The sequence below is a fragment of the Sus scrofa genome, chromosome X, assembly GCF_000003025.6.
Source record: "Sus scrofa isolate TJ Tabasco breed Duroc chromosome X, Sscrofa11.1, whole genome shotgun sequence".
In the NCBI taxonomy this organism is placed as follows: Eukaryota; Metazoa; Chordata; class Mammalia; order Artiodactyla; family Suidae; genus Sus; species Sus scrofa.
In genome coordinates, this window is record NC_010461.5 from 81,525,612 (window position 1) to 81,550,799 (window position 25,188).

General features: G+C 36.6%; 1 protein-coding gene across 1 annotated transcript; it reads right to left on the reverse strand.

The window, feature by feature from the left end:
• Window positions 17,861–20,241, reverse strand: LOC110257759 (UPF0329 protein ECU05_1680/ECU11_0050-like). The gene has a single exon (XM_021080234.1). It carries the CDS (start codon window positions 20,204–20,206, stop codon window positions 19,661–19,663), a length of 546 nt encoding a protein of 181 aa, XP_020935893.1. The 5' UTR covers window positions 20,207–20,241; the 3' UTR covers window positions 17,861–19,660.

Sequence of the window (25,188 nt, forward strand, 5' to 3'; positions counted from 1 at the left end):
ATTTAAAGCTGCTCTGTTTGTGGTAATTTGTCACATAGCAATAGAAAACTAACACACTACTTATAATATTAAGTAACTATACTACATATAAGTCCTTATTTTTATTATGAGATTTTATTTTTGAGGGTTGTCAGTTCATTTTTTTAATGAGATGGCTGAAACTCCGTTTTAAAATTTCATGGAGAAAGAGTAATCACAGTCTACAGAGATTTTTCTTTTTGTCTTTTTAGGACTGCATTCACAGCATATGGAGGTTCCCAGGCTAGGGGTCAAATCAGAGATGTAACTGCTGGCCTATACCTTAGCCACAGCAGTGCGGGATCTGAGCCAGATCTGCAACCTACATGTACCAGAGCTCACGGCAATGCCAGATCCTTAACCCACTGAGTGAGGCCAGGGATCAAACCTGCATCCTCATAGATACTAGTCAGATTCATTTCTACAAGCCATGATGGAAACTCATACAGAGATTTTCATTGTCAGTCTTTATACATTTGTGAAAATAGCCCAATACTTCTACGATCAACAACAAATTGAAAGAATCACATGTACTTTTTCAAACTCACCAAATTTCACTATAAGAGAAATTCTTTCTCTTATAGCCATAATACTATGATTCAATGCTATTAATAATTCCAGTCTAGCATATTTTAGCTAGGCCTTTTGAAAAGTTGCAACCACTACGTCAAGCTATAACATTAACTGAATCTTTGGTAGCTATTGCTGCAATGCGTGATATACAGCTTAAGAGCCACCTAGAAATATATTCTAAAAATTCAATCTGAATGACAATTATATCTTGTTTTAGAAGTTATTGAACAAATGATTTATGATATCAAATTGGAGACTTTTATCTCTTTACTGATGTAATTTTTAAAGTATCTTTGTAACCTGCGGTGAAGGGGCACAGTGGGAATTTCATTACTGATAGAAACAAACAAATGTATCAGAAATGGTGGGGAATTTGGTAAAACTAATGAAGTTTTGGGGTATGCTTCAACATGATCTGATCTAAACCTGGGATTGCTGAAATGTCATTCCAAGTGATAGTGTCAGAGGTTGAGCAAATATAGCTTTGTTTTTTACCCTAATGGGAATTTCCTGGGCTGAGAGCTAGGAAGAAAATCCTCTTTTAACTTGTAAACTGAGCAAATTTGATCTGGAAATCATTGAAAGAGAATAAATATGAGCCCCAGGATGCCATTTTTATAAGTTATTTTCCTGCTCATAAACACACTTTGAGTGCAAAAGCTGGCAACTTTATCAAGTACCATACCCACACTTTGGTTGAAATGCTGTTTACAGCCTATCAACACCCAATGGATTGCTTCCACAAGCACCAGTATCACTTAAAGCCTGGGACATATCTTGGTATTGTAAGACTACTTCATCCAAAGGTCTTGACTCCAAATAGGATGTAAATAAAACTGGGAAGTAAATGCAATAGCATGAGTTGACTTCTTGCACAATCTGGAAGATGTTAGGAAAATATGAAAATGCATATTTTCAGTATTCATTAGTTCTAGTCAGAGAGCATATTACTGTGTTTTCCTCTGGGGATATCAGTGTTTTAAAAAACCATTGTGCACTATACTAGTCAGGATCCCTACATTTAAGCTGAACCAGAAGATAGTACAGTTGGGTCATATGATCTATATTTTACAGCCTAAAAGTCACCCCATGATTTTGGCCAGATCAATTATTCAGAAAACAGTTTGGGGCTCTATGAGAAATCTCAGTTTCTGCTTCTCCTTTACTAACCTGTCTTCTGACCTACTTTACTCAAAGCTTGAAAATAAGAAGCCTTAATTTTCTCCAGAAACATTGTTCTACTTACATAGTAACCAGAAAGGACTGGGTAATAGCTATGTTGTAAAGAATTTACAGAAGAATATTATGCAGAATGTTTGAATAGGGATTTCCCTGTGCTGTAGTCATAAAAGTAAAGAAAGGAAAAACAGGTGTATGTAGGCAGAAGGTAAAATATAATTGCACTCTGGTACATTTTTATTATATTCAATTATTTTCTTATATTTGTAATCAGAAGTTAGTCATACAATTCTAAGCCTTACAGAAATGAACAGGCCAACTCAACTTGGAAGGCTTAAAATATGTATTCAAGAGTAGTCTGTCAATATATTTAGAAAAGAAAATGATTGAGAGAAGAGAAGGTAGATGTTGGTCCTAAGCCCAATGTATTGCTTAAAATAAGAAATATTTGGCTCTTCCTTTGTTCCAGTTTTATTAAGCTTATCCCCCCTTTACCAAAGACCATTAAATGTCCCCCCAAAACAGGGATTAAAAAATTATAGCCTGTTGGCAAAACTTGGCCTGACATTTGATTTTTTGAGCATTTTTAAAAAGTGAAATTATAACCATTGGTTTAGTCTATGGCTGGTTTTACCCGCAGAAACAGAACCGAATAGCTGCAACTGTATGGCCCTCAGGTTTAAAATATTTCTTTCTGATATTTTACAGAAAAAGTTTACTGGCGAGTGTCTTTGAAAGTTAGCCCTTCCCTAGTTTCACCTCCATCAGCTTCTCTAGGACCATTGTCATCCAGAAGATAATGCATATAAAGAGCTATTATTCAACTATCTGAGATTTAGTGTCATAGTGTCAGGTTACCCCTACTGGATGTGGAGCTCTTCCACTGTGATCAGTTTTTTTTTAATTTAAATTCTCCCAGTGCTTGTATTAAAAGGATTGATGTAAAACTGCGACTCCATTTAAAAGAAAAAAATCACTTGTACTATATAATTTAGTTTTACTTTTTTTGTTTGTTTTTTAGGGTCACCACACCAGTGACACATGGCTATTCCCAGGCTAGGGATTGAATTGAAGCTGCAGCATCCACTGGACTATGCCACAGCCACGGCAACGCTGAATCCTTAACCACCTGAGCAAGGCCAAGGATCGAACCCACATCCTCGTGGATCCTAATCGGGTTCGTAACAAACTAAGCCACAACGGGAACTCCTATAATTTAGATTTATACTTGTGCTTGAATCATTTGGCTTTGTAAGCTGCCTAGTACTCCAGGATCTAGGTTTCACCTTTGCTTTGATTTGTATCCCACTGCCTTGAATCCTATTACTAAACACAAGAACCATAACTATAGCGCTATTACCCACTTCCTAACTTCCGTCCTGCCTCTTGATTACCGAGGCTTTGAGTATCACTACCCAATGGCTGTTATACATCGATTAGTGGAGGCATAATGCCACCTGTATGCTTGTGTGGGTTTCAAAGTATAGCTATCATTCACTTTGAATGTTGCGTATTGGACGATGGATTGGGCTTTCAGTACCACTAACTGAGTTGATCCAAATGAATGTTTCTCATCCAGATGTAAAGTCCTAGTTTCATATCTCATTCCAAATTTTCTTCATCCTATCACAGGTAAGTACCCACACTAAAGGAAGAAAAAATATATAAATTTTGGGTTAGCAATTGCAATTTCAATGGAGAAAAAAGGAATGTGATTTTGCTACTAGCACATTCTTATCCAAAGAAAATGTGTGGACAGGCAAAAAATAGCTTCATGCCTTCTGAAAGGGAGTGAAATATGTTTTTTTCCACACTCATAGCATATGGAATTTCCCTGACCCGGGATTGAACCCCCACAACAGCAGTGACCCGAGCCACTGCAGTGACAACACCAGGTCCTTTATCTGCTGAGATGCAAAGGAACTCCTGTGGTTTTATACATTTCTTTCTTTTTTTGGTGAAAGGGAGTGAAATAGAATCCTATGGCATTTAAATTATTTCAACATCCAATCTGAGAAAGAGTTATTCATAGTAGGGGGATAAATAAGCAATTTAAAGCAATTTGGTTGAGAGCCTTGGGCCTCAAAGGGGAAAATGCAGTTTTAAATTACAGATAATGAGTGGTTTCTGATGGTGGTGATGGACTTGGTGAAAGAGGTTGGATTAGAGAGTACAAAGATTACTTCCAGTGCCCCAATAGGGTGGAAAATCTCACTAAGAGGCAAAGAAAAGTAAATTCCTCTCAAGCTGATTAAAATGACTCTGTATGCCAATTCTTGGTGAGAATAGGTTTGATCAACTGACTAGTCAAAATTCCAAGATATGCATGAGTATGTACAGGCCCTATACTGTGTACACATTGTAAGAGATAAGGCTCTCCTTGAGTGTCAGTAGTGGTTCAATCTGTTTTTTTTCAACAGAGAATCTCATTCCATGGATTGATTGAACTTTTTCACCTGGAAGTAGCTATCCTTTTACTTTAAACTTCTAGAACAACACAACATCGTTGTGGAAGAAACTGGATAGAATCCTGGTGTCAATGGGGCCTATTGTTTTGGTGGCAAACTTAGGGGAAATTTAGCATTGTCCTAATTTATGGAGAGGGAGACATGAGAGAGAGAGAAAGAGAGAGAGGAAAGGGAGATAGAGAAACAGTCTCATCTTCTCCTGAAACTATTTTCATCAAGAATACTTGTAGAATGTAAGAATATCTGACAAAATCCATTTGTTTAGCTCATCTCGCATTATTGCATTTTATTTACATAGTCTCTATAAATGAATATTAAACACATTGATTTATAGAGAAATATTCATGATTGTGGCATTAGACTGTTAAATCCGGTATTGGAGGCAGCTTCCTTTACTGAAGTCGAACATGAAATATATGACAGAGGAAACTGCAAGTCTTGATGATACATCTCCTGTGGAGTTGAGGTTAAAACCGGCTCTGCAGGAGCTTGCTGGCTGGAACAAAATTAACAGCCTTTGGGGCCTCTTCTGTAAGTAGTTCCTCATGTTAATTCAGATTATCATTTCAAAACCTAAAAACCATTCAGTATATAGCTTGACCTTCCATGTAATCTTGAGCAATAAACCCTGGAGTAAAAGGCTTGAAAAATAATAGCAATGGTTAGGCAGAAGGAAAAACTGGAAGAAAAAAAAAGACAAACACAGAAAGGAGGTATGTGTGAGAATTCTTCTGTTGAGTGCTTATAGAAAAGCTACTCTTGACTAATTATGTCAAATTCTATACGCCTGAAAATGAAAGTAGCATCATTTACATAATTACCTGCTGTTTCTCACCATTTAATATATGATACAATGAAGTTAAGAACTCCAGAGTCAACCTGAAAGCTTTCATCTCTTTTGTCCTTTAACCTTTCAAGAAATTCTGTGGATTGTTCTACAAAGTATAGACTTATGTCCCATCACTATATATCCCTTTGCCATAATCTTGGTTTTAGGACTAATTATCTTTAACCTGGATTTCTACAATAGTATCTTTTTCCAAACACAAAATCCAATAGCCACTGTTTGCCTTCCAAGCTCTCTGTTTATTCATTGCCAGAATACTCTTGCTATAAAACACAATGAATTATGTTACTTTTATTCTTAAGAAGCTACAATGGCTTCTTTGGGCCTAAAATGTCGAGTTTAATCTCTTTCTTTTACTATAACCCCAATTTATCTATACAGGTAGCTTGTTCCTATATGGCACAAGCCATTCACTTTAACCACGACAACTTTTACACTACTATACTCTGTGTGACATATCAATTCCCTTACCCAGAATAGTAACTGTTAAAACGTTTTTTTTTTTTTTTTTTATTTTCCCACTGTACATCAAGGGGGTCAGGTTATCCTTAGATGTATACATTGCAGTTACAGTTTTTTCCCCCACCCTTTCTTCTGTTGCAACATGAGTATCTAGACATAGTTCTTAATGCTATTCAGCAGGATCTCCTTGTAAATCTATTCTAGGTTGTGTCTGATAAGCCCAAGCTCCCGATCCCTCCCACTCCCTCCCCCTCCCATCAGGCAACCACAAGTCTCATCTCCAAGTCCATGATTTTCTTTTCTGAGGAGATGTTCATTTGTGCTGGATATTAGATTCCAGTTATAAGTGATATCATATGGTATTTGTCTTTGTCTTTCTGGCTCATTTCACTCAGTATGAGAGTCTCTAGTTCCATCCATGTTGCTGCTAATGGCATTATGTCATTCTTTTTTATGGCTGAGTAGTATTCCATTGTGTATATATACCACCTCTTCTGAATCCAATCCTCTGTCGATGGACATTTGGGTTGTTTCCATGTCCTGGCTATTGTGAATAGTGCTGCAATGAACATGCGGGTGCATGTGTCTCTTTTAAGTAGAGCTTTGTCCGGATAGATGCCCAAGAGTGGGATTGCAGGGTCATATGGAAGTTCTATGCATAGATTTCTAAGGTATCTCCAAACTGTTCTCCATAGTGGCTGTACCAGTTGACATTCCCACCAACAGTGCAGGAGGGTTCCCTTTTCTCCACAGCCCCTCCAGCACTTGTTATTTGTGGATTTATTAATGATGGCCATTCTGACTGGTGTGAGGTGGTATCTCATGATAGTTTTGATTTGCATTTCTCTTATAATCAGCGATGTTGAGCATTTTTTCATGTGTTTGTTGGCCATCTGTGTATCTTCTTTGGAGAAATGTCTATTCAGGTCTTTTGCCCATTTTTCCATTGATTGATTGGTTTTTTTGCTGTTGAGTTGTATAAGTTGCTTATATATTCTAGACATTAAGCCCTTGTCAGTTGCGTCATTTGAAACTGTTTTCTCCCATTCTGTAAGTTGTCTTTTTGTTTTCTTTTTGGTTTCCTTTGCTGTGCAGAAGCTTTTCAGTTTGATGAGGTCCCATGGGTTTATTTTTGCTCTCATTTCTATTGCTTTGGGAGACTGACCTGAGAAAATATTCATGAGGTTGATGTCAGAGAGTGTTTTGCCTATGTTTTCTTCTAGGAGTTTGATGGTGTCCTGTCGTATATTTAAGTCTTTCAGCCATTTGGAGTTTATTTTTGTGCATGGTGTGAGGGTGTGTTCTAGTTTCATTGCTTTGCATGTTGCTGTCCAGGTTTCCCAGCAATGCTTGCTGAATAGACTTTCCTTTTCCCATTTTATGTTCTTGCCTCCCTTGTCAAAGATTAATTGACCATAGGTGTCAGGGTTTATTTCCGGATTCTCGATTCTGTTCCATTGGTCTGTCTGTCTGTTTTGATACCAGTACCACACTGTTTTGATGACTATGGCTTTGTAGTATTTCTTGAAGTCTGGGAGAGTTATGCCTCCTGCTTGGTTTTTGTTTCTCAGGATTGCTTTGGCGATTCTGGGTCTTTTGTGGTTCCATATAAATGTTTGGATTGTTTGTTCTAGTTCTGTGAAAACTGTCATTGGTCATTTGATAGGGATTGCATTGAATCTGTAGATTGCTTTGGGTAGGATGGCCATTTTCACAATATTGATTTTTCCAATCCAGGAACATGGAATATCTTTCCATTTCTTTACATCTTCTTTGATTTTTTTGATTAAAGTTTTGTAGTCCTCAGCATATAGGTCCTTTACCTCTTTGGTCAGGTGTATTCCGAGGTATTTGATTTTGTGAGGTACAATTTTAAAAGGTATCGTTTTTTTGTATTCCTTTTCTAATGTTTCATTGCTGGTATACAGAAATGCAACTGACTTCTGAATGTTAATCTTATATCCTGCCACTTTGCTGAATTTATTAATCAGTTCAAGGAGTTTTGGGGTTGAGTCCTTAGGGTTTTCTAGGTATAGTATCATATCATCTGCATACAGTGACAGTTTGATCTCTTCTCTTCCTATATGGATCCTTTATAGTTGATTTACAGTGTTCTGTTAATTTCTTTTTTTGTACTGTAGAGCAAAGCGATACAGTCATATATATGAATATATATATTATATTTTATATATTATATAATACATATTATATATAAATATGTATATATTCTTTTTCTCACATTATCCTCCATCATGTTCCATCACAAGTGACTGGATATAGTTACTTATTATATGCCAACCATGTAACTAAGTTCTCTTTTAAAAATATTTCTTTAAAGTTCACAAAACCCATACAAAGTAAGAATTCCCATCCCTGTTTATTGCTGGAGAACCTGAATATTTGAGAGTTAATTTGTTTGGGTTAATCAGCTAGTAACAGGGTGATGATTAAAATCCACTTTTATATGGCTTCAAAGCCTGTGCTTTTACCTTTTTGTGACACTAAAGCCTGTGCCCACTTTCTGACAACATTCTAACCTTTCCTGCCCTTCCTTGTGCCTACCGAAATTTATACTTCCTGTTGCTACTCATTTCTCCCCGCACCCATCGAGGGTAACCACTAACTTGGCATTTGATATCATATATTATTTTAACTTTACACATATTAAATAGGACATTGTGTACCCTTTTGTGCCTGGATTATTTTATGCGATGTTATGTTTGTAAGTTTCAGCCATACAGCTGTGTGTACTTGTATATTGTCATTTTACTTGCTTTATATAGCATTCCACTTTCTGAAAATAACACAATTTATATATTATTTTCTTATTATCAATAATATTTATTAAAACAAGTGTCAAGAGCTACTGGAAATCTTATAAACTGCTTTGTGAAGATTAGTTTGTACAGACACTTTGGAAAACAGTTTGTCAGTTTATCCTAAAGTGAACATGTACATGACTTTTGAGACAGCAGTTCTACCACTAAGTATATGCCTAACATATAAAAACATAAATTATATATTTCAGCCAAAAGAAAGAAATGAAAATGTTCATAGGAGCATCATTTACTATCTTTTTCAATTTAGCAATTCTGCAAGGTATGTAGTGTTATCAAGTTTTGGTTTTATTTTAATTCATCTTGATGAAAAATGAGGTTCATAACCTACTAGAAATTTGGGATATCATTTTTATAAGGTACTTGCATAAGTCTTTTACCCATTTAAAATTATTTTGTCTCTCATTTATTTGAAAAAATTTTGATATATGTTTTGGATATTAATCTTTTTTGGAGAGGATTTATATATTTTGGGAATACATCTCCCACTTTGTGGGTTACCTTTTCACTCTTTTATTAGTATCTTGATAAAGACAAGTCCTAAATCATAATATAGTCAAGTTTATCAATTTCCTCTTTATGATTTGTAATTTTAGTTTATGTTTGAAAATATGTGCTGACAGCAATGTCATGAAGATATTCTTAGGTATATTCATGTATAAGTTCTATTATCTGTCATATTTATATGTTTTGCTTACTTCTAGGAGCTTTATACTTTTAGCTTCTTTCATTTAGATCTTTGATCAATTTTGAGATATTTTGTTTGTGTGGGTTTCTCTGTGTGTATGTTATAAGGATCTAACTTTGTTCTGTTGATCTGAATATCCAGTTTCACACATTTTTTGAAGACTATTTTACTGTTTAATGATCTTGGAAATCTAGATATGTTATTATCACACTATGCTGATTACTGTAGTTTGTAGTAATATTTGAAATTAGAAAATGTGAGGCCTGAAGCTTTGTTCATTTACAACATTTTTGATTGTTTTGGGTCACGATAATTCATAAAAATTTTAGTATGATTGATATATTACTATAGAAAAAGATCATTGACATTTTAATATGAATTGTATTGAATCTGTAGATCATTTTGGGTAATCACATTTCACATCTTAATGTGAAATGATTCAATTCATGAACATGAGATGTATTTTGATATATTTGTCTTTAATTTATTTCAGCAGTTTTACAATTTTTGGTGTAGAAGATTTTCATTTCTAAGGTTAAATTTATTTCTAAGTATTTTTTCTTTCTGATGCTACAGTAAATGAAACGGTTTTCTTAATTTCCTTTTTGGATTGGTCATTGTTAATATATAAAAAAGAACTTGATTTTTTGTGTTGATTACTATTGTATAACTTAGCCTAATTTGTTTATTAATTTTCACACATATTTTGGTGGAGTCTTTAATATTTTCTATGTAGATAATCATGTCATCTGCAATCAGAGAAATTTTACAACTTCCCTTATAGTTTGTATGCTTTTCATTTGTTTTTCTTGCCTAATTACTCTGATAGATACACAATTATTATATAACAGTTCATTCTTTTGCTGATTTAAATATATTACCTCACGGCCTCTGGCCTCCACATTTTCTGCTAAAAAATTCACTGCTAATCAAGGTGGATTGTATAAATCTTACTGAAAATTTGTACATGACCAGCTAAATTTTTTTCTTGCTGCTTTCAAGAGTCTTTCTTTGTCTTTCATAATTTCAATTATAATGTACCTTCATGTAGGTATCTTTGATTTATCCTATTTGAACTTCGCTGAACTTCTTGGATTTGTAGATTCATGTCTTTCCTCAAATTGGGGAAAATTTGGCCATTATACCTTTAATTATCTCCTTCCTTTTTGTCTCTCATGTCTTCTCTGATACTCTCATAATGATTATATTCACCTTCTCATAGATTCCTTAGCCTCTGTTAAATTTTATTTATATTTTTCTTACTGATACTTAGAATCAATCATTGTATTTTATTTTTTAAAATGATTTTTATTTTTTCCATTATAGTTTGATTACAGTGTTCTGTCAATTTTCTACTGTACAGCAAAGTGACCCAGTCACACACACCCACACACACACCCACATAAATATATATATATATTTTTTTTTCTCACATTATCCTCCATCATGCTCCATCACAAGTGACTAGATATAGTCCCCAGTGCTTTACACCATTGCCTATCCATTCCAAAAGCGAGAGATTGCTTCTATTAACCCCAGACTTTCAGTCCATTCCCCTCCCTCCCCCTCCCTCTTGGAGACTACAAGTCTGTTCTCTAAGTCCATGAGATTCTTTTCTCTGTAAAATTTCATTTGTGCCTTATATTAGATTCCAGATATGTGATATCATATTATCATATGGTACTTGTCTTTCTCTTTCTGACTTACCTCACTTAGTATGAGAGTCTCTAGTTCCATCCATGTTGCTGTAAATGGCATTATTTTTTCTTTCTTCTTTTTTTCTTTTTGCCTCTTTTTATGACCACACCACTGGCATATGGAAGTTCCCAGGCTAGGGATCTAATTGGAGCTACAGCTGCTGGCTTATGCCCCAGCCACAGCAATGCCAGATCCAAGCCACGTGTGCAACATACACCACAGCTCATGGCAATGCCAGATCCTTAACCCACTGAGCAAGGCCAAGGATTGAACCCACAACCTCATGGTTCCTAGTCAGATTCATTTCCACTGTGCCATGATGGGAATTCCTATTTGGTTCTTTTTTATGGCTGGCTGAGTAGTATTCCTTAGTGTATATATATATATACCATATCTTCTTAACCATTCATCTGTTGATGGACATTAGGTTGTTTCATGTCTTGGCTATTGTGAATAGTGCTGCAATGAACATATGGGTGCATGTGTCTTTTTCAAGGAAAGCTTTGTCCAGATACATGCCCAAGAGTGGGATGGCTGGGTCATTTGGTAGTTCTATATTTAGTTTTCTGAGGTAGCTCCATAGTGTTTCCCATAGTTGTTGCACCAATTTACATTCCCACCAACACTGTAGGAGGGTTCCCTTTTCTCCATACCCTCTCCAGCATTTGTTATTTGTTGAGTTATTAATGACGGCCATTTTGACAAGTGTGAGGTGGTACCTCATATTAGTTTTGATTTGTATTTCTCTAATAATCAGTGATGTTGAGCCTTTTTTCATGTGTTTGTTGGTGATGTGTATATCTTCTTTGAAGAAATAAACCCTGACACCTACAGTCAATTAATCTTCAACAAAGAAGGAAAGAATATAAACTGGGCAAGAGACAGTTTTTTCAGTAAGTGGTGCTGGGAAAATTGGATAGCCACATGTGAATCAATGAATTTGGAACACACCCTCACACCAAGCACAAATATAAACTAAAACTGGGAGTTCCCGTTGTGGCGCAGTGGTTAATGAATCCGACTAGGAACCATGAGGTTATGGGTTCGATCCCTGGTCTTGCTCAGTGGGTTAAGGATCTGGCGTTGCTGTGAGCTGTGGTATAGGTCGCAGACGTGGCTTGGATCCCGCGTTGCTGTGGCTCTGGTGTAGGCCGGTGGCTACAGCTCCGATTCGACCCCTAGCCTGGGAATCTCCATATGCCACGGGAGTGGCCCAAGAAGTGGCAAAAAGACAAAAACAAAACAAAAACAAACAAACGAACAAACTAAAAATGGCTTATAGACTTAAATATAAGACAAGTCGCCATCAAACTCCTAGAAGAGAACATAGGCAAAACATTCTCTGACATCAACCTTACAAGTGTTTTCTTAGGTCAGTCTCCCAAGGCAATAGAAATAAAAGCAAAAATAGGGATTAGGTCCAATGGGACCTGATGAAACTGACAAGCTTTTGCACAGCAAAGGAAACCATAAAAAAACAAAAAGACAACCTATGGAATGGGAGAAAATCATTTCAAATGATGCAACTGACAAGGGATTAATCTCTAAAATACAAACACAAATTATACAGCTCAGCAGCAAAAAAAAAAAAAAAAAACAACTCAATTGAAAAATGGGCTAAAGACCAGAATCAATCATTTTAAATATCCTTTCTACAAGTGGGTTGGCAATATTTCTGATGAATATCATACAAAAATTCTCAGCAAAATATAAGCAAACCAAATTCAAGAATACATTAAAAGGATTATACACCATGATCAATTGGGATTTATTTCAGGGATGCAAAGATGTTTCGACATTGCAAATCAATCAACATGATGCACCACATTAAGAAAAATGAAAGAGACAAATCATAAGATTATCTCAAAGATGCAGAAAAGGAATTTGACAAAAGTCAACATCCGCTTATGATAAAAACTCACAAAACAGTGGTCATAGTGGAAATGTACCTCAACATAATAGAGGCCATAGATGACAAATCCACTGGTAATATCGTACTCAACAGTGAAAATCTTAAATCTTTCATTATAAGATCATGAACAAGACTGGGATGCCCATTCTTTTCATTTTTATTTAATATAGTACTGGAAGTATCTAGCCCTCAATTATGAAGGAAGAAGAAATAAATGCATACAGGCTTGAAAGGGAAAAGTAAAGTTATCACTAATTGCAGATGATATGATACAATATATAGAAAACTCTAAGACTACCAAAATCTATTATAAGTAATAAATGAATTCGGTAAAATTGCAGGATACAAAATAAATATAAAGAAATCTGTTGTGTTTCTATTCAATAATAATTACCTTTAAGAAAGAAAAATTAAGGAAACAGTCTCATTTGTAGTTGCATCAAAAAGAGTAAAATACATAGGAATAAATTTAACCAAGGAATGAAACACTTGTATACATAAATATATAAAACACTGATAAATGAAATTAAAAACACAAATAAATTAAAAAAATATTTGATGCACATGGATTAGAAGACTTAAGTTTGTTAAACTGTCTATATACCTCAAACTATGTAAAGATTCAATACAATCTCTATCAAAATCCCAATGGACTTTTTCATAGAAATATTAAAAACAATCCTAACGTTTATATTGAATCACAAAAGAACTTAATAGCAAAAGCAATCCTGGGACAGTAGAACAAGTGGGAGGCATCACACACTGGTTTCAATTTATAATATAAGCCTATAGTAATCAAAACAGTGTGGCATTGGTATAAAAACAGACACAGAACAATTGAACAGTATCAAGAGCCCCAAAATTAACTAAAACGTATTTGGTCAACTAATATTTGACAAGAGAACCAACAATACTCATTGGAGAAGTGACAGCCTCTTAAAAAGTGGTGCTGGAAAAACTACACAGCTATATGCAAAAAATGACACTGGATCACTATATTGCAACATATACAAAAATTATCTCAAAATGGACTATAGCCTTGTATCTCAATTCTGAAACCATCATACTCCTAGATGAAGACGTATGTGGAAATCTCTTGACTCTGGTCTTAGTTATGTTTTTCTAGATCTGACCCCAAGGGCAAGGGCAATAAAATAAAAAAATGAGACTACATCAAAATATAAAGCTTCTGCACAGTGAAGGATACCATACCACAATGAAAGGCAACCTACTAAATGTGAGAAGATATTTCCAGATATGTATATTTGGCATACACGAAATGTTTTAATAAACTCATACCACTCTATAAGAACAAAAACAAAAAATCCAATTAAAAATGAGCAGAGGATGTGAATTGACATTTTTCTAATGAAGGCATTCTTATGGCAAACAGGTACACCAGAGGATATTCAACCTCACTAATCATCAGGCAAATGTAAATCAAAACCACAATGAGATACGACCTCACGCTTGTTAGAATGGCTATTATCTAAAAGAGAAGAAATAAGAAATGTTAGCAAGAATGTGGGGAAAAGGGAGCGCTCATGCTGGTGGGAATGTAAATTGTTGCAGCTATTAAGGAAAAAAGTATGGAGATTCCTCAAGAAATGAAAAATAGAACTACCATATTACTCAGCTGGATATTTATCCAAGGAAAATGAAAAAACTAACTTGAAAAGTTATGTGCAGGAGTTCCCGTCATGGCTCAGTTGTTAAATCCAACTAGGATCCACGAGGATGTAGATTCAATCTCTGACCTCACTCAGTGTGTTAAGGATCTGGCATTGCCGTGAGCTGTGGTGTAGGTCACAGATGCAGCTGGGATCCCGCATTGCTGTGTCTCTGGCATAAGCCAGAGGCTACAGCTCTGAATGGACCCCTAGCCTGGGAACCTCCATATGCCATGGGTGCGGCCCTAAAAAGACCAAAAAAAAAAAAGGTATATGCAGTTCATTGATACATTATTTACATTAACCAATATATGAAAGCAAACTAAGTGCCCATTGACAGATGAATGGATGAAGATGTGATATATATAAATATATATATATACACACTCATGTATATATATATTTACATACACACACAATGAAATACTATTGGCCATAAAAAGAAAGAAATCTTGCCATTTGCAACAATCTGAAGGGAACTAGAGTGTGTTATACAAAGTGAAATAAGAGAAGGACAAATACACCATGATTTAAATTATAAGTGGAATCAAAAAAAAAAAAAAAAACCAAAACAAATACATAACATTACAAAACCCAGAGTCAGATACAGAGAACAGATTATTGCCAGGGAGGATAATGGTTGGAAAGAGTGAAGTGGATGAGGGTGGTCAAAAGGTACAAACTTCCAGTTACAAAATAAATGAGTCATGAGGTTGAAATGTAAAACATGGGGAATACAATCAATAATATAATATTGTATTAACTTTATATAATGACAGATAACATCTAGATTTATTGTGGTGGTTATGTTGCAATGTATACATATGTTGAATTACTTTGTTGTACACATAAAATTTATATAATATTGTATGTCAGATATACCTCAATAAAAAAAGCTGGCTGAAACTTCTATGTCTTCAATTCTGTTGCTGAACCTCTCTAGTGAACTTTAATTGAGTTATTTTATTTTTAGCTCAGGAATTTCTGTTCTGTTTCTTGCTAAAATTTTTACCTCTTTGTTGATATTTATAATTTTTTCATACACTATATATTCTATCCCTGATTTCCTTTATTTTTTTTTGTCTACTTTTTCTTTAACTCTCTGAGTACATCTAAGGTGGTTGTTTTAAATTATTTGTCTATTTTTTATTTTATTCTTTTATTTTTTATTGTTATTTCCCCCAACACACTTTTTTTTTTTTTTTTGTCTTTTTGCCATTTCCAGGGCCGCTCCTGGGGCATATGGAGGTTCCCAGGCTAGGGGTCTAATCGGAGCTGGAGCCACCGGCCGACACCAGAGCCACAGCAACACGGGATCCGAGCCGCGTCTGCAACCTACACCACAGCTCATGGCAACGCCGGATCGTTAACCCACTGAGCAAGGGCAGGGACTGAACCTGCAACCTCATAGTTCCTAGTTGGATTCGTTAACCACTGCGCCACAACGGGAACTCCATCCAACACACTTTTTTTTCCCACTGTACAGCATGGGGACCCGGTTATACATACATGTATACATAATTTTTTCTCCCATTGTCTTGCTCCATTATAAGTATTAAACATAGTTCTCAGTGCTACACAGCAGGATCTCATTGTTAATCCATTCCAAAAGCAATAGTTTGCATGCATTAACCCCAAACTCCCAATCCCTCCACTCCACCCCCCTGCAACCACAAGTCCATTCTCCAAGTCCATAGTATTTTCTGTCATTTTGTTTTCTTTTCTTTCTTTCCTTCTTTCTTTTTCTTTCTTTCTTTCTTTCTTTCTTTCTTTCTTTCTTTCTTTCTTTCTTTCTTTCTTTCTTTCTTTCTTTCTTTCTTTCTTTCTTTTTCTTTCTTTCTTTCTTTCCTTCTTTCTTTTTTTCCTTTCTCTGTCTCTCTCTCTCTGTCTCTCTCTCTCTGTCTCTCTCTCTCCCTCCCTCTCTCTCTTTCTTTTTGAATAGGCCATGTTTTCCAGTTTCCTTGTATGGCTTGTGACTTTTTGTTGAAAATAAAGGCAGCCACTTCTTTGAGTATCTGAAGACGGGGGCTCTCTGTCAGTAAAGATCTCCACTAGTTAGCACAGTGTATTCTGTGCTTTGAGATGAGCCTGACATGAAAGCTTAAGGTTTCCTAAGGCCTCTTCTTGGCATGCATCTTGCCTGAGCCTATGTTTACTCTTTTTTTGATACCTCCTTTATACATGGCTGCTTTGAAATCTCTTTTTTTCCCAAGGAGTATCACTCCTGGTTCTTCACAGAACCTAAGATGTTCTATCATATTTTCTTATATCCTCCTTGTGGCAGGAGTCTTCAGGTCCACAGTCTTCCTGCAGGTTTCACAATCAGTCTCCATGTGCGATACTCTGCTTCCCACAGCTTTCTCCAGCCTGAGATCTGTATTAAACTGCTTTTCCCTACCTAAGCTCTGAAGTAATAAAACAGACTAACCCTTTCATTCATCTCCCTGGCTACTTTGGATATTGCAAGTGAGGTTACCTCTGCTTCCTCTGGTTTGAGGGAAGGAACTACAATCTGTCCTGCTGCTTTTCTCAGACTGCAGTGTGCAATGCTAGTGAGAATGGGGCATGGATGGGTAAAAATGTCATGAAATTTCCTACCATTTTGAATGTGACTTTTTCTTGACTGGGAATTCTGTTGGTTGCTCAGACCTTTGAACTGTTTCTAGAGCTCCTGTATAAAGTCATTACAGTTGTTTTTCAAATGTTCCTGTAGGAGAATGTGAACCTGGAGCTTGCTAGTCTGACATCTTGCTGATATGACATTTCGATGTAATTATCGAGACAATCATATCCAAAAATATGTTCTATCATGGTGTATTAACATGTGTAATTGAAAAAAAAGGTGTACTTGTGGAGTTGTTGGATATAGTAGTATAGACAACTGAATTATATCAAATTTGTCTTATTTAAATCTTCCTATATTCATTCATATTGATTTTTTCTGTTTATTTATTTTTTTCTTTTTTGGCCACCCCATAGCACATGGAGTTCCCAGGCCAGTGATCAAAGCAAGCTAGAGTTGCAACATATGCCACTGCTGTGGCAATGCCAAATCCTTAATCCATTGTGCTAGGCTAGGAGATCTAGTGCCTGTGTCCTGGCACTGAAGAGATGCTGCAGATCCAGTTGCACCACAGTGGGAACTCCATTTTTTTGCTTATTCTATTGTTACAAAAAAAATGTTTTTTAAACCCCTAACTATAAATTTTGACCTGTCTCTTCTTTTGCTTTTGTCATTTTCTGCTTTATATATATTGAAACTATGTTACTAGATATTGTAAGACCAGCAAAAAGAACCTCCAGGCTCGGAAGAGGCGACTCCCCTTAATCACTCACGAGAAGCGGTCTTGATGCAAACAGCAAGAGGATTTTTATTCCAAGCGCGCTGGGGCCCACAGTCATACACCACGCAGGGGTAGAGGACTGCGGCGGCGAGTGTGGAGTCGGGACAGCTTTTATGGGGTTCACAACAAAGCCCACGCTTCGTGGACCAATTAATTTAAATTGTTTTGGAGTTACACATTTGCGCATGTTTCGGGGAGACATGTTGTCACCAAGATATGTGTATCAACGTTTCAACATTTTTATGGTGCAACCAATTTGAGGTTGCTTTAGAGATTAACCTCCTCTCCTTTTATCTTTTGCAAGCAGTTTTACAGAAGCTAAACAAGCAGTTAGAAACTCCCTTTTCTTGTTATCTCAAATAGTTTCAAGAAGTTTCATGCCTAGAGACACGTACTCAGGGCCTATTTTACTTCCGCATATTTTAAAACAGCAAAAAACCTAACCTTTTACCTATAAGGAACAAACTCTGGAATTCAGAACAATTTTAAGCTTCTCATTAGCTTAGGTTGTATTTTTATCCTTTCATTCCCCACTTCTTCTCTTGTTAATAGTTCTAATCTTAGAACTGGTAGAGCTAGCGGCCAGCTTCCCTGCTAGACGGGCTTTGGTACTGTTGTCTAAGTACCATGATCTGGACTGCACTTAGTCTAACGTAGACTGAATCTCCCACTTGGAAACGATGTGGGATCTGCAAGTCTTCTCCTCCTGAGTAGGCCTCCCGGAGTTGCCTCTACGCTCGTTGTCTCACCCACTCAAGTGCCTTGAGCCTGGAGAACAAAGGCTGGGAAAGCAGCGTATCAGCACTATGTACAGAAGCAACTTTTATCAATGGGGGGGGGTCCCCCGTAGAACAATTTATAGGGGGTCAACCCATATTGTCCAGGGGTGTTTTTAACCCTAAACAGCACAAAGGGCAGGAGAGCTATTTAATCATTAATGCCAGTCTCCGCGGTCAATTTAGTAAGGGTCTCTTTAATGGTTCTATTCATCTTCTCTACCTGTCCTGAGCTTTGGGGTCTGTATGCACAATGCAGTTTCCAATCAATCCCCAATATCTTGGCCAGTCCCTGATTTATTTGGGCAACAAAAGCTGGACCATTGTCTGACCCTATTACCTTAGGTATTCCAAATCTTGGAAAAATTTTTTTCAGTATTTTCTTAGCCACCACGGTTGAAGTCTCTTTCTTAGTAGGATAAGCCTCTACTCATCTTGAAAAGGTGTCTACAAAAACCAATAGGTATTTGTTTTCGTATTTAGCCGGCTTTACCTCAGTGAGGTCCACTTCCCAGTGAGCGGTATGTCTGTAAGGTCCTTGCGGACCCCAGTCTCCTCAATCAATAATTGATGGCAATCATGAGTCACTGGTTCATCAGTCTCTTCAGGCAGAAGAGTGGCAGGGTTGAGAGCGGCTGGTGGAGCGAACGTGACCCTCTCTGTGAGAAGCAGGCTTTGATAGTGGGTCATGTGGGCGTTGGTCATTCATCGGTCTGGGGGTTGCCGAACGATGTTCTCCAATGCATGGGGGGCTATTACCGTTATATTCTGTCCCAAAGTCAATTTGTCAGCGTCCTTGACCAGCATGGCCACAGCTGCGATAGCCTTCAGGCATATGGGCCATCCACTGGTATTTGCAGACATTTCTGGTTTTCCTTGTTCAAAAGAAATTTGCGCTCCCATTTTGGTCAATAAGTCTCTACCTAAGAGGGGTGCTGGGCACTCAGGTATGACCAGAAACGAGTGGGTTACCCGTCCCACTCCCAAGTCAACTGTTCTTCGGGTAGTCCATGGATACTGTTGTTGCCCTGTGGCACCCATCACCCAGGATTTTTTATCTTTTAGTTTTCCTAATGGCTGTAGTAGCACTGAATGTTTCGCTCCGGTATCAACCAGAAACTCAACTGGTTGCCCCTCTACCTTTAAAGTTACCCTGGGCTCGGGGAGGGGGTCCGAACCCCGTCTTCCCTAGTCTTTATTTTCTTCCAGAGCTAAGACCTTCAGTCCTTTGTTTCCCTTCTTGGGGCAGTCCCTTGCCCAGTGTCCTTTTTCTTTACAATATGTACATTGGTCCTTGTCGAGTGGGGTCCTATAGTCCAGGTTCCCTGACTGTCTAAGGCCTGACCTAATTTTCCTAAAATCTCTCTCTCTTTCCCTATTGCTTTTTCCTTCAACCACTGCAGCCAAGATCTTAGTCAAATTCTTCTCTTGCCGTTTATTACGTCTTTCCTCCCTTTTTTCTCTTTCTCTCTCTTTTCTTTGTTCCCTTTCTTCTTCTGTCTCCCTTTTGTAATACACTTTCTCTGCCTCCTTCACTAGATCACGTAACTCAGCCTCCTGTAACCCTTCCAGTCTCTGAAGCTTCTTTTTAATATCCAAGGCTGACTGTCCTATAAAGGCCAAAGCCACTGAGGCTTTTTGGGCCTCTGAGGTGGGATCAAAAGGGGTGTGCCGCCTGAAGGCTTCCAAGAGCCTCTCAAGAAAAACAGAGGGGGGTTTATTCGGTCCCTGCATCACTTTTCTTACCTTAGCCAAATTAGTGGGCCGTCTTGAGCCGCCTCTTCCGAGCCTGGAGGTTCTTTTTGCTGGTCTTACAATATAAACAATGGATTTTTATGTTTTCCTATCTATTGCACTTATCATTTTTATAAAACATCCTTTGTTAATTCTTATAATACTTATTTGCTAAAGTATATTGTTCCTGATTTCAAGGAGGCAACAGTAGCTTTCTGCATAGTTTTTGTTTACATGTTTTCCCATTTTTTCACTTTTAACCTTCATCTATTATATTTAAAATATGTTGATTGAAGACTGCACAGCATTTGTTTTCTTAATTTATAATAGCAATCTTTTTTAAGATGAGAAATTAGGCAACTCAAATTAGATGCAATTAATGATACAGTTAAAATCTACAATCTAGCTTTTTTTTAATTTGGCTAATCTGTTCTGTTTTTTTTTTCTCTTTTCTTGCTTCTTTTGTAATAATCAAGTAACTTAATTTTGTTGTATTAGATTTTAGTTATGCCTTTTTATTATTAATAAGTATTTACCCAAGGGACTGCATGTGCATCTATTATAAATTAGATTCTGCTTTTGGTTAAGTAATTTTTATTAATTCCCAAAAAAAGACAGGAAATTTAGAGTAGTTTAATTCCATTTACTTCATCAAATCTTTATGTTTTGTTATATACCTATAACACGTCATAAATCTAATTAGATATTATCATTGCACTTCAAATAGCTTTCCATTTCACCACATATTTACTTTTTCAGTGCTCTTCATTCCATTTTATGGTCCTTTGTTCAATTAGGATTGTCTGTCTTCATACCAAATTTTTTTTTGTAGTGTAGATATGCTAGTGATGAATGAATTCAGCTTTTTAAAAAATCCGTAAATTTTTTTTTCTTTTGTCTTTTGAGGGCCACACCCGCAGCATGTGAAGATTCCCAGGCTAGGGATTTAATTGGAGCTGTTGCTGTCAGCCTACGCCAGAGCCATAGCAACGCCAGATCTGAGCTGCGTCTGCGACTTACACCACAGCTCAAGGCAATGCCGGATCTATAACCCACTGAGCAAGGCCAGGGATTGAACCTGCAACCTGGTGGTTCCCAGTCGAATTCCATTCCACTGCGCCACGATGGGAAATCCTGGTCACTTCTTTATTTCATATTTCTTGAATAATATTTTACTGACTACAAAATTGTTTGTTTACATTTTCAGCACAATTATCCTATTTACTATTTGCTGATTTTTTTGTATCTATAGGTTGAGATACTTTGCCAGATTATAAAATAATTCATTTTTCATGTATTGATTCTGTCCCATTCATTTTCTTCTCATCCAGAATTCTGATTACGTGTGTGTTAGACCACTTGTGTTCCTTGAGTGACTTACTCTTGGATCTGTGCTTTCTTTTGCATCTCTATGCTCACTTGGATCCTTTTGCTTATATTCCTTCAAGTTTACTAATTTTGTGTCTTGTGTTCCACCTGTCATAACAATCTAAGTTTTGAGATTTAGGTACTATCTTTTGAAGTTATGTAAAATTCATTTGATACATTTCTATGGACTCTGATTTTCTTTTGAGCTACATGTCTTGGGATTATTTATATTTTCATTATCATATTAATTATAGTTTTTTTTTGTCTTTTGTCTTTATAGGGCTGCACCCGTGGCATATGGAGGTTCCCAGGCTAGGGGTCTAATTGGAGCTGTTGCTGCCAGCCTATGCCACAGCCACAGCAACACCAGATCCGAGCTGCATCTGCAACCTACACCACAGCTCATGGCAATGCTGGATCCTTAACCCACTGAGCGAGGCCAGGGATCGAACCTACAACCTCATGGTTGCTAGTCGGATTCATTTCTGCTGCACCACAATGGGAACTCCTAATTATAGATATTTTGATGTCCTTCGGCTAACTCTAATATTTGGGTCATATCTGGGTCTTTTATAATGTGTTTCTTCATTATAGACTTTTTATATATCTGATTTTTTTTTTTACTGTATGTTATACATTGCCCCTTATATGTTGAGAAGGATTGTTGATTATGTAAATCTTCCTCTTTGGGAGTATTATATTTTGCCCCAGAATGGAGTTAAATTGCCAGAGGGTCACCTTAATCCTGCTGAAGCTTGTTTTGTAGACTTGCTAGTATATATTTCAGTTTTGTCCTTACATCCCTAGTGTAGCCCTTTTTCTGAGGTGTGTTTTTTACTTCTGAGGTATGGCTGTTAGGGTCTTAAGAAAGCTTAGGTTTTAACTGTATCTCTTCACTCTGGGTAGGCTTGAATCCCAGTGCCTCCTCTTCACTGTGTGACCTCTTTAATTTCTGCTCAACTCTTCAGCCTTCCAATAACTAATCTCTGCTAAGCTTAATACAGTCTTGTCTTCAACTGTGTAGGTTAAGATTTTCTCAAGGATCTCAAAGGAATATTTATGCAGAGGTTTCCACCTCTTTCTTTATGGCCACCTCTTCTTTTCTACCCCGTCCTCTTATCACCTTGATCAGATCAGGAACAGAATTGTGTTGAGTCTCTTTAGCAGCTACTTTTACAGCCCCAAATCTCAATCTTTCTTTGTTTCTCATATCCACCAAAACAATGTTTTTTCTCCTTTGGGTCTATTTATCTCAGTCATATTTTGGAAAGTACTCTTGAGAAGAATTCCAGGATTAATGTAGATTTCAACTCATGTCCCTTTCACTTCTCAAGAAATATAACCTATTGGTGGTTAATATCCAAATCCTACCAACATGTATACTTACATACGTCTGCATGCATTTATTTTCCTAGAGCTACCATAACAAAATACCATATACTGGGTGGCTTAATATGACAGAATTATATTCTCTAAATTCTTAAGACTGGAAATGTGAAATCAAGGTGGAAGAGCCACACTCCCTCCAAAGTCCCTAAGAAACAATCTTTCCTAACCTCTCCCTAGCTTCTGGTGATTGATGGCATTCCTTGGTATTCCTTGCATTGTAGTTGCATCACTCCAGTTTCTGCCTTAGACTCACATGGTCATCTTACTTCTGTGTATGTCTGTATGTCTATTTCCCTTTATAAAGACAGCAGTCTTTGAATATTAGTCCTGCCTTGATCCAATATGACTTTATCTTAACTTTATTGCACCTGCACATAGCTATTGCCAAATAAAGTTACATTCACAAGTATTGGAGGTTTAGATTTTGACATACCTATTGGTGGGACACAGTTCAACCTCTTACGGTATGTATGTGTGTATATATGTGTGTGTATCTATGTGTTATAGTTGTTTATAGTAAGAGTGTAATTAGATACCCAATCATATTTGAAATTGTTGTCTGCTAAACTCAAATGCCAGGATCGTATAAGGTTTTTTCTTTTGCCTGTTTTATTTCCTCTTGGTTATTAGTCACCTGTAGTTGTCTCTTATTTTTCATTGCATAAAAAAGAACCATATAGACTCATGATGGTGTTATCTTTTACCAGAGAGGGTTTAACTTCTTATCTGTTAGGCAAATATGAGAGGAGGACCTTATCACCTTGATCAGATCAGGAACAGAATTGTGTTGAGTCTCTTTAGCAGTTTTGGTAAGACAGTGTCTACTTCTGGTTTGTTCCTGATATGGGGATATGACCATCCAGGGATTTTATATAAGGCTCTATTAGGTCCTTGCCTCCTCAGAACCTATATTTATGGGATTTTCACTCTGATTTTCAGAGATAATTTTTATTTTTTGTATCTCATCATAATAGTCAGCTGTAGAATTTAGTAGATGTGTCCAGAGTAATAAGTGATAATGACTGTGTTTGAACTTCTTCAAGTCTTCAATTTTTCCAGTAAAGTATCTCACAATGGCCAAAAATATCTGCAGGTTTCTCCATTCTCCAGTAATGGCCCTCTACTAGGGGCAAGCCTAGATTCTTAGTCTTCCACCACACCCAAATCACAACTACTCTTAAAAAAAAATCCTAGGATTTTAACTTTCTTTTTTTTTTTTGTATTTTAAAGTCTCTATACACATATAAATTTGCCCACTAGGCAGTAAAAGACCAGAAAAGTGTCGAGTGTATTTTTCATAGGATTTTGGACTAATTTGCTTCCAGTGATATCATTGGCCTGCTGAAAACTATTCCAATTATTTGAAGGAAGAAACTTATTCATCTCGTTTTACTATCTATGCTAGTAACTCCTGAAGTGTATTTATAGTTTTGGGGATATGATTGAGGAGGAAAAAACATGCAAGTCTTTCTGACAGAATCTTGGGAGATGGTTTCCATCAGATGTTATCCAGCTGGGCTGGAAATGAATATGGCCATCTCAGGAATATGCAATGGAGAAAAGACAGTCTCTTTAGCACTTTGTGTTGAGAAAGCTGGACAGCCACATGTAAATCAATGAAGATAGAACACTCCCTCACACCACATACAAAAATAAACTCTAAATGTCTTAAAGACAAATATATGAAACCATAAAACTCCTAGAAGAGAACACAGGCAAAACATTCTCTGACATAAATCATACCATGTTTTCTTAAGTCAGTTTCCCAAGGCAGTAGAAATAAAAGCAAAGATAAACAAATGGACCTAATTAAACTTAATAAGCTTTTGTACAGCAAAAGACAACTTATGGACTGGGAGAAAAAATTGCAAATGATGTATTTGCAAATGATGCAGCTGACAAGGTCTTAATTTCCAAAATATACAAACATCTCAATCAACTCAATAACAAAAAACCCCACAAATAACCCCCCAAATGAGCAGAAGATCTAGATATTTTTCCAAAGAAGGTTGATTGCTGATAAGTACATTGAAAGATACTCATCATTTATAATTATTCAAGAAATGCAAATCAAACTACAATGAAATACTACCTCACACCAGTCAGAATGGACATCATTAATAAATATACAAATAACAAATTCTGGAAAGGGTGTGGAGAAAAGGAAACCCTCCTACATTGTTGGTGGGGATTTAAATTTGTGCAGCTAGTATGGAAAACATTAT

Coding starts and splice junctions, on each gene's coding strand:
- LOC110257759 (XM_021080234.1), bottom strand. CDS start 20,206: ATGCAGGGACCGAATAAACCCCCCTCTGTTTTTCTTGAGAGGCTCTTG.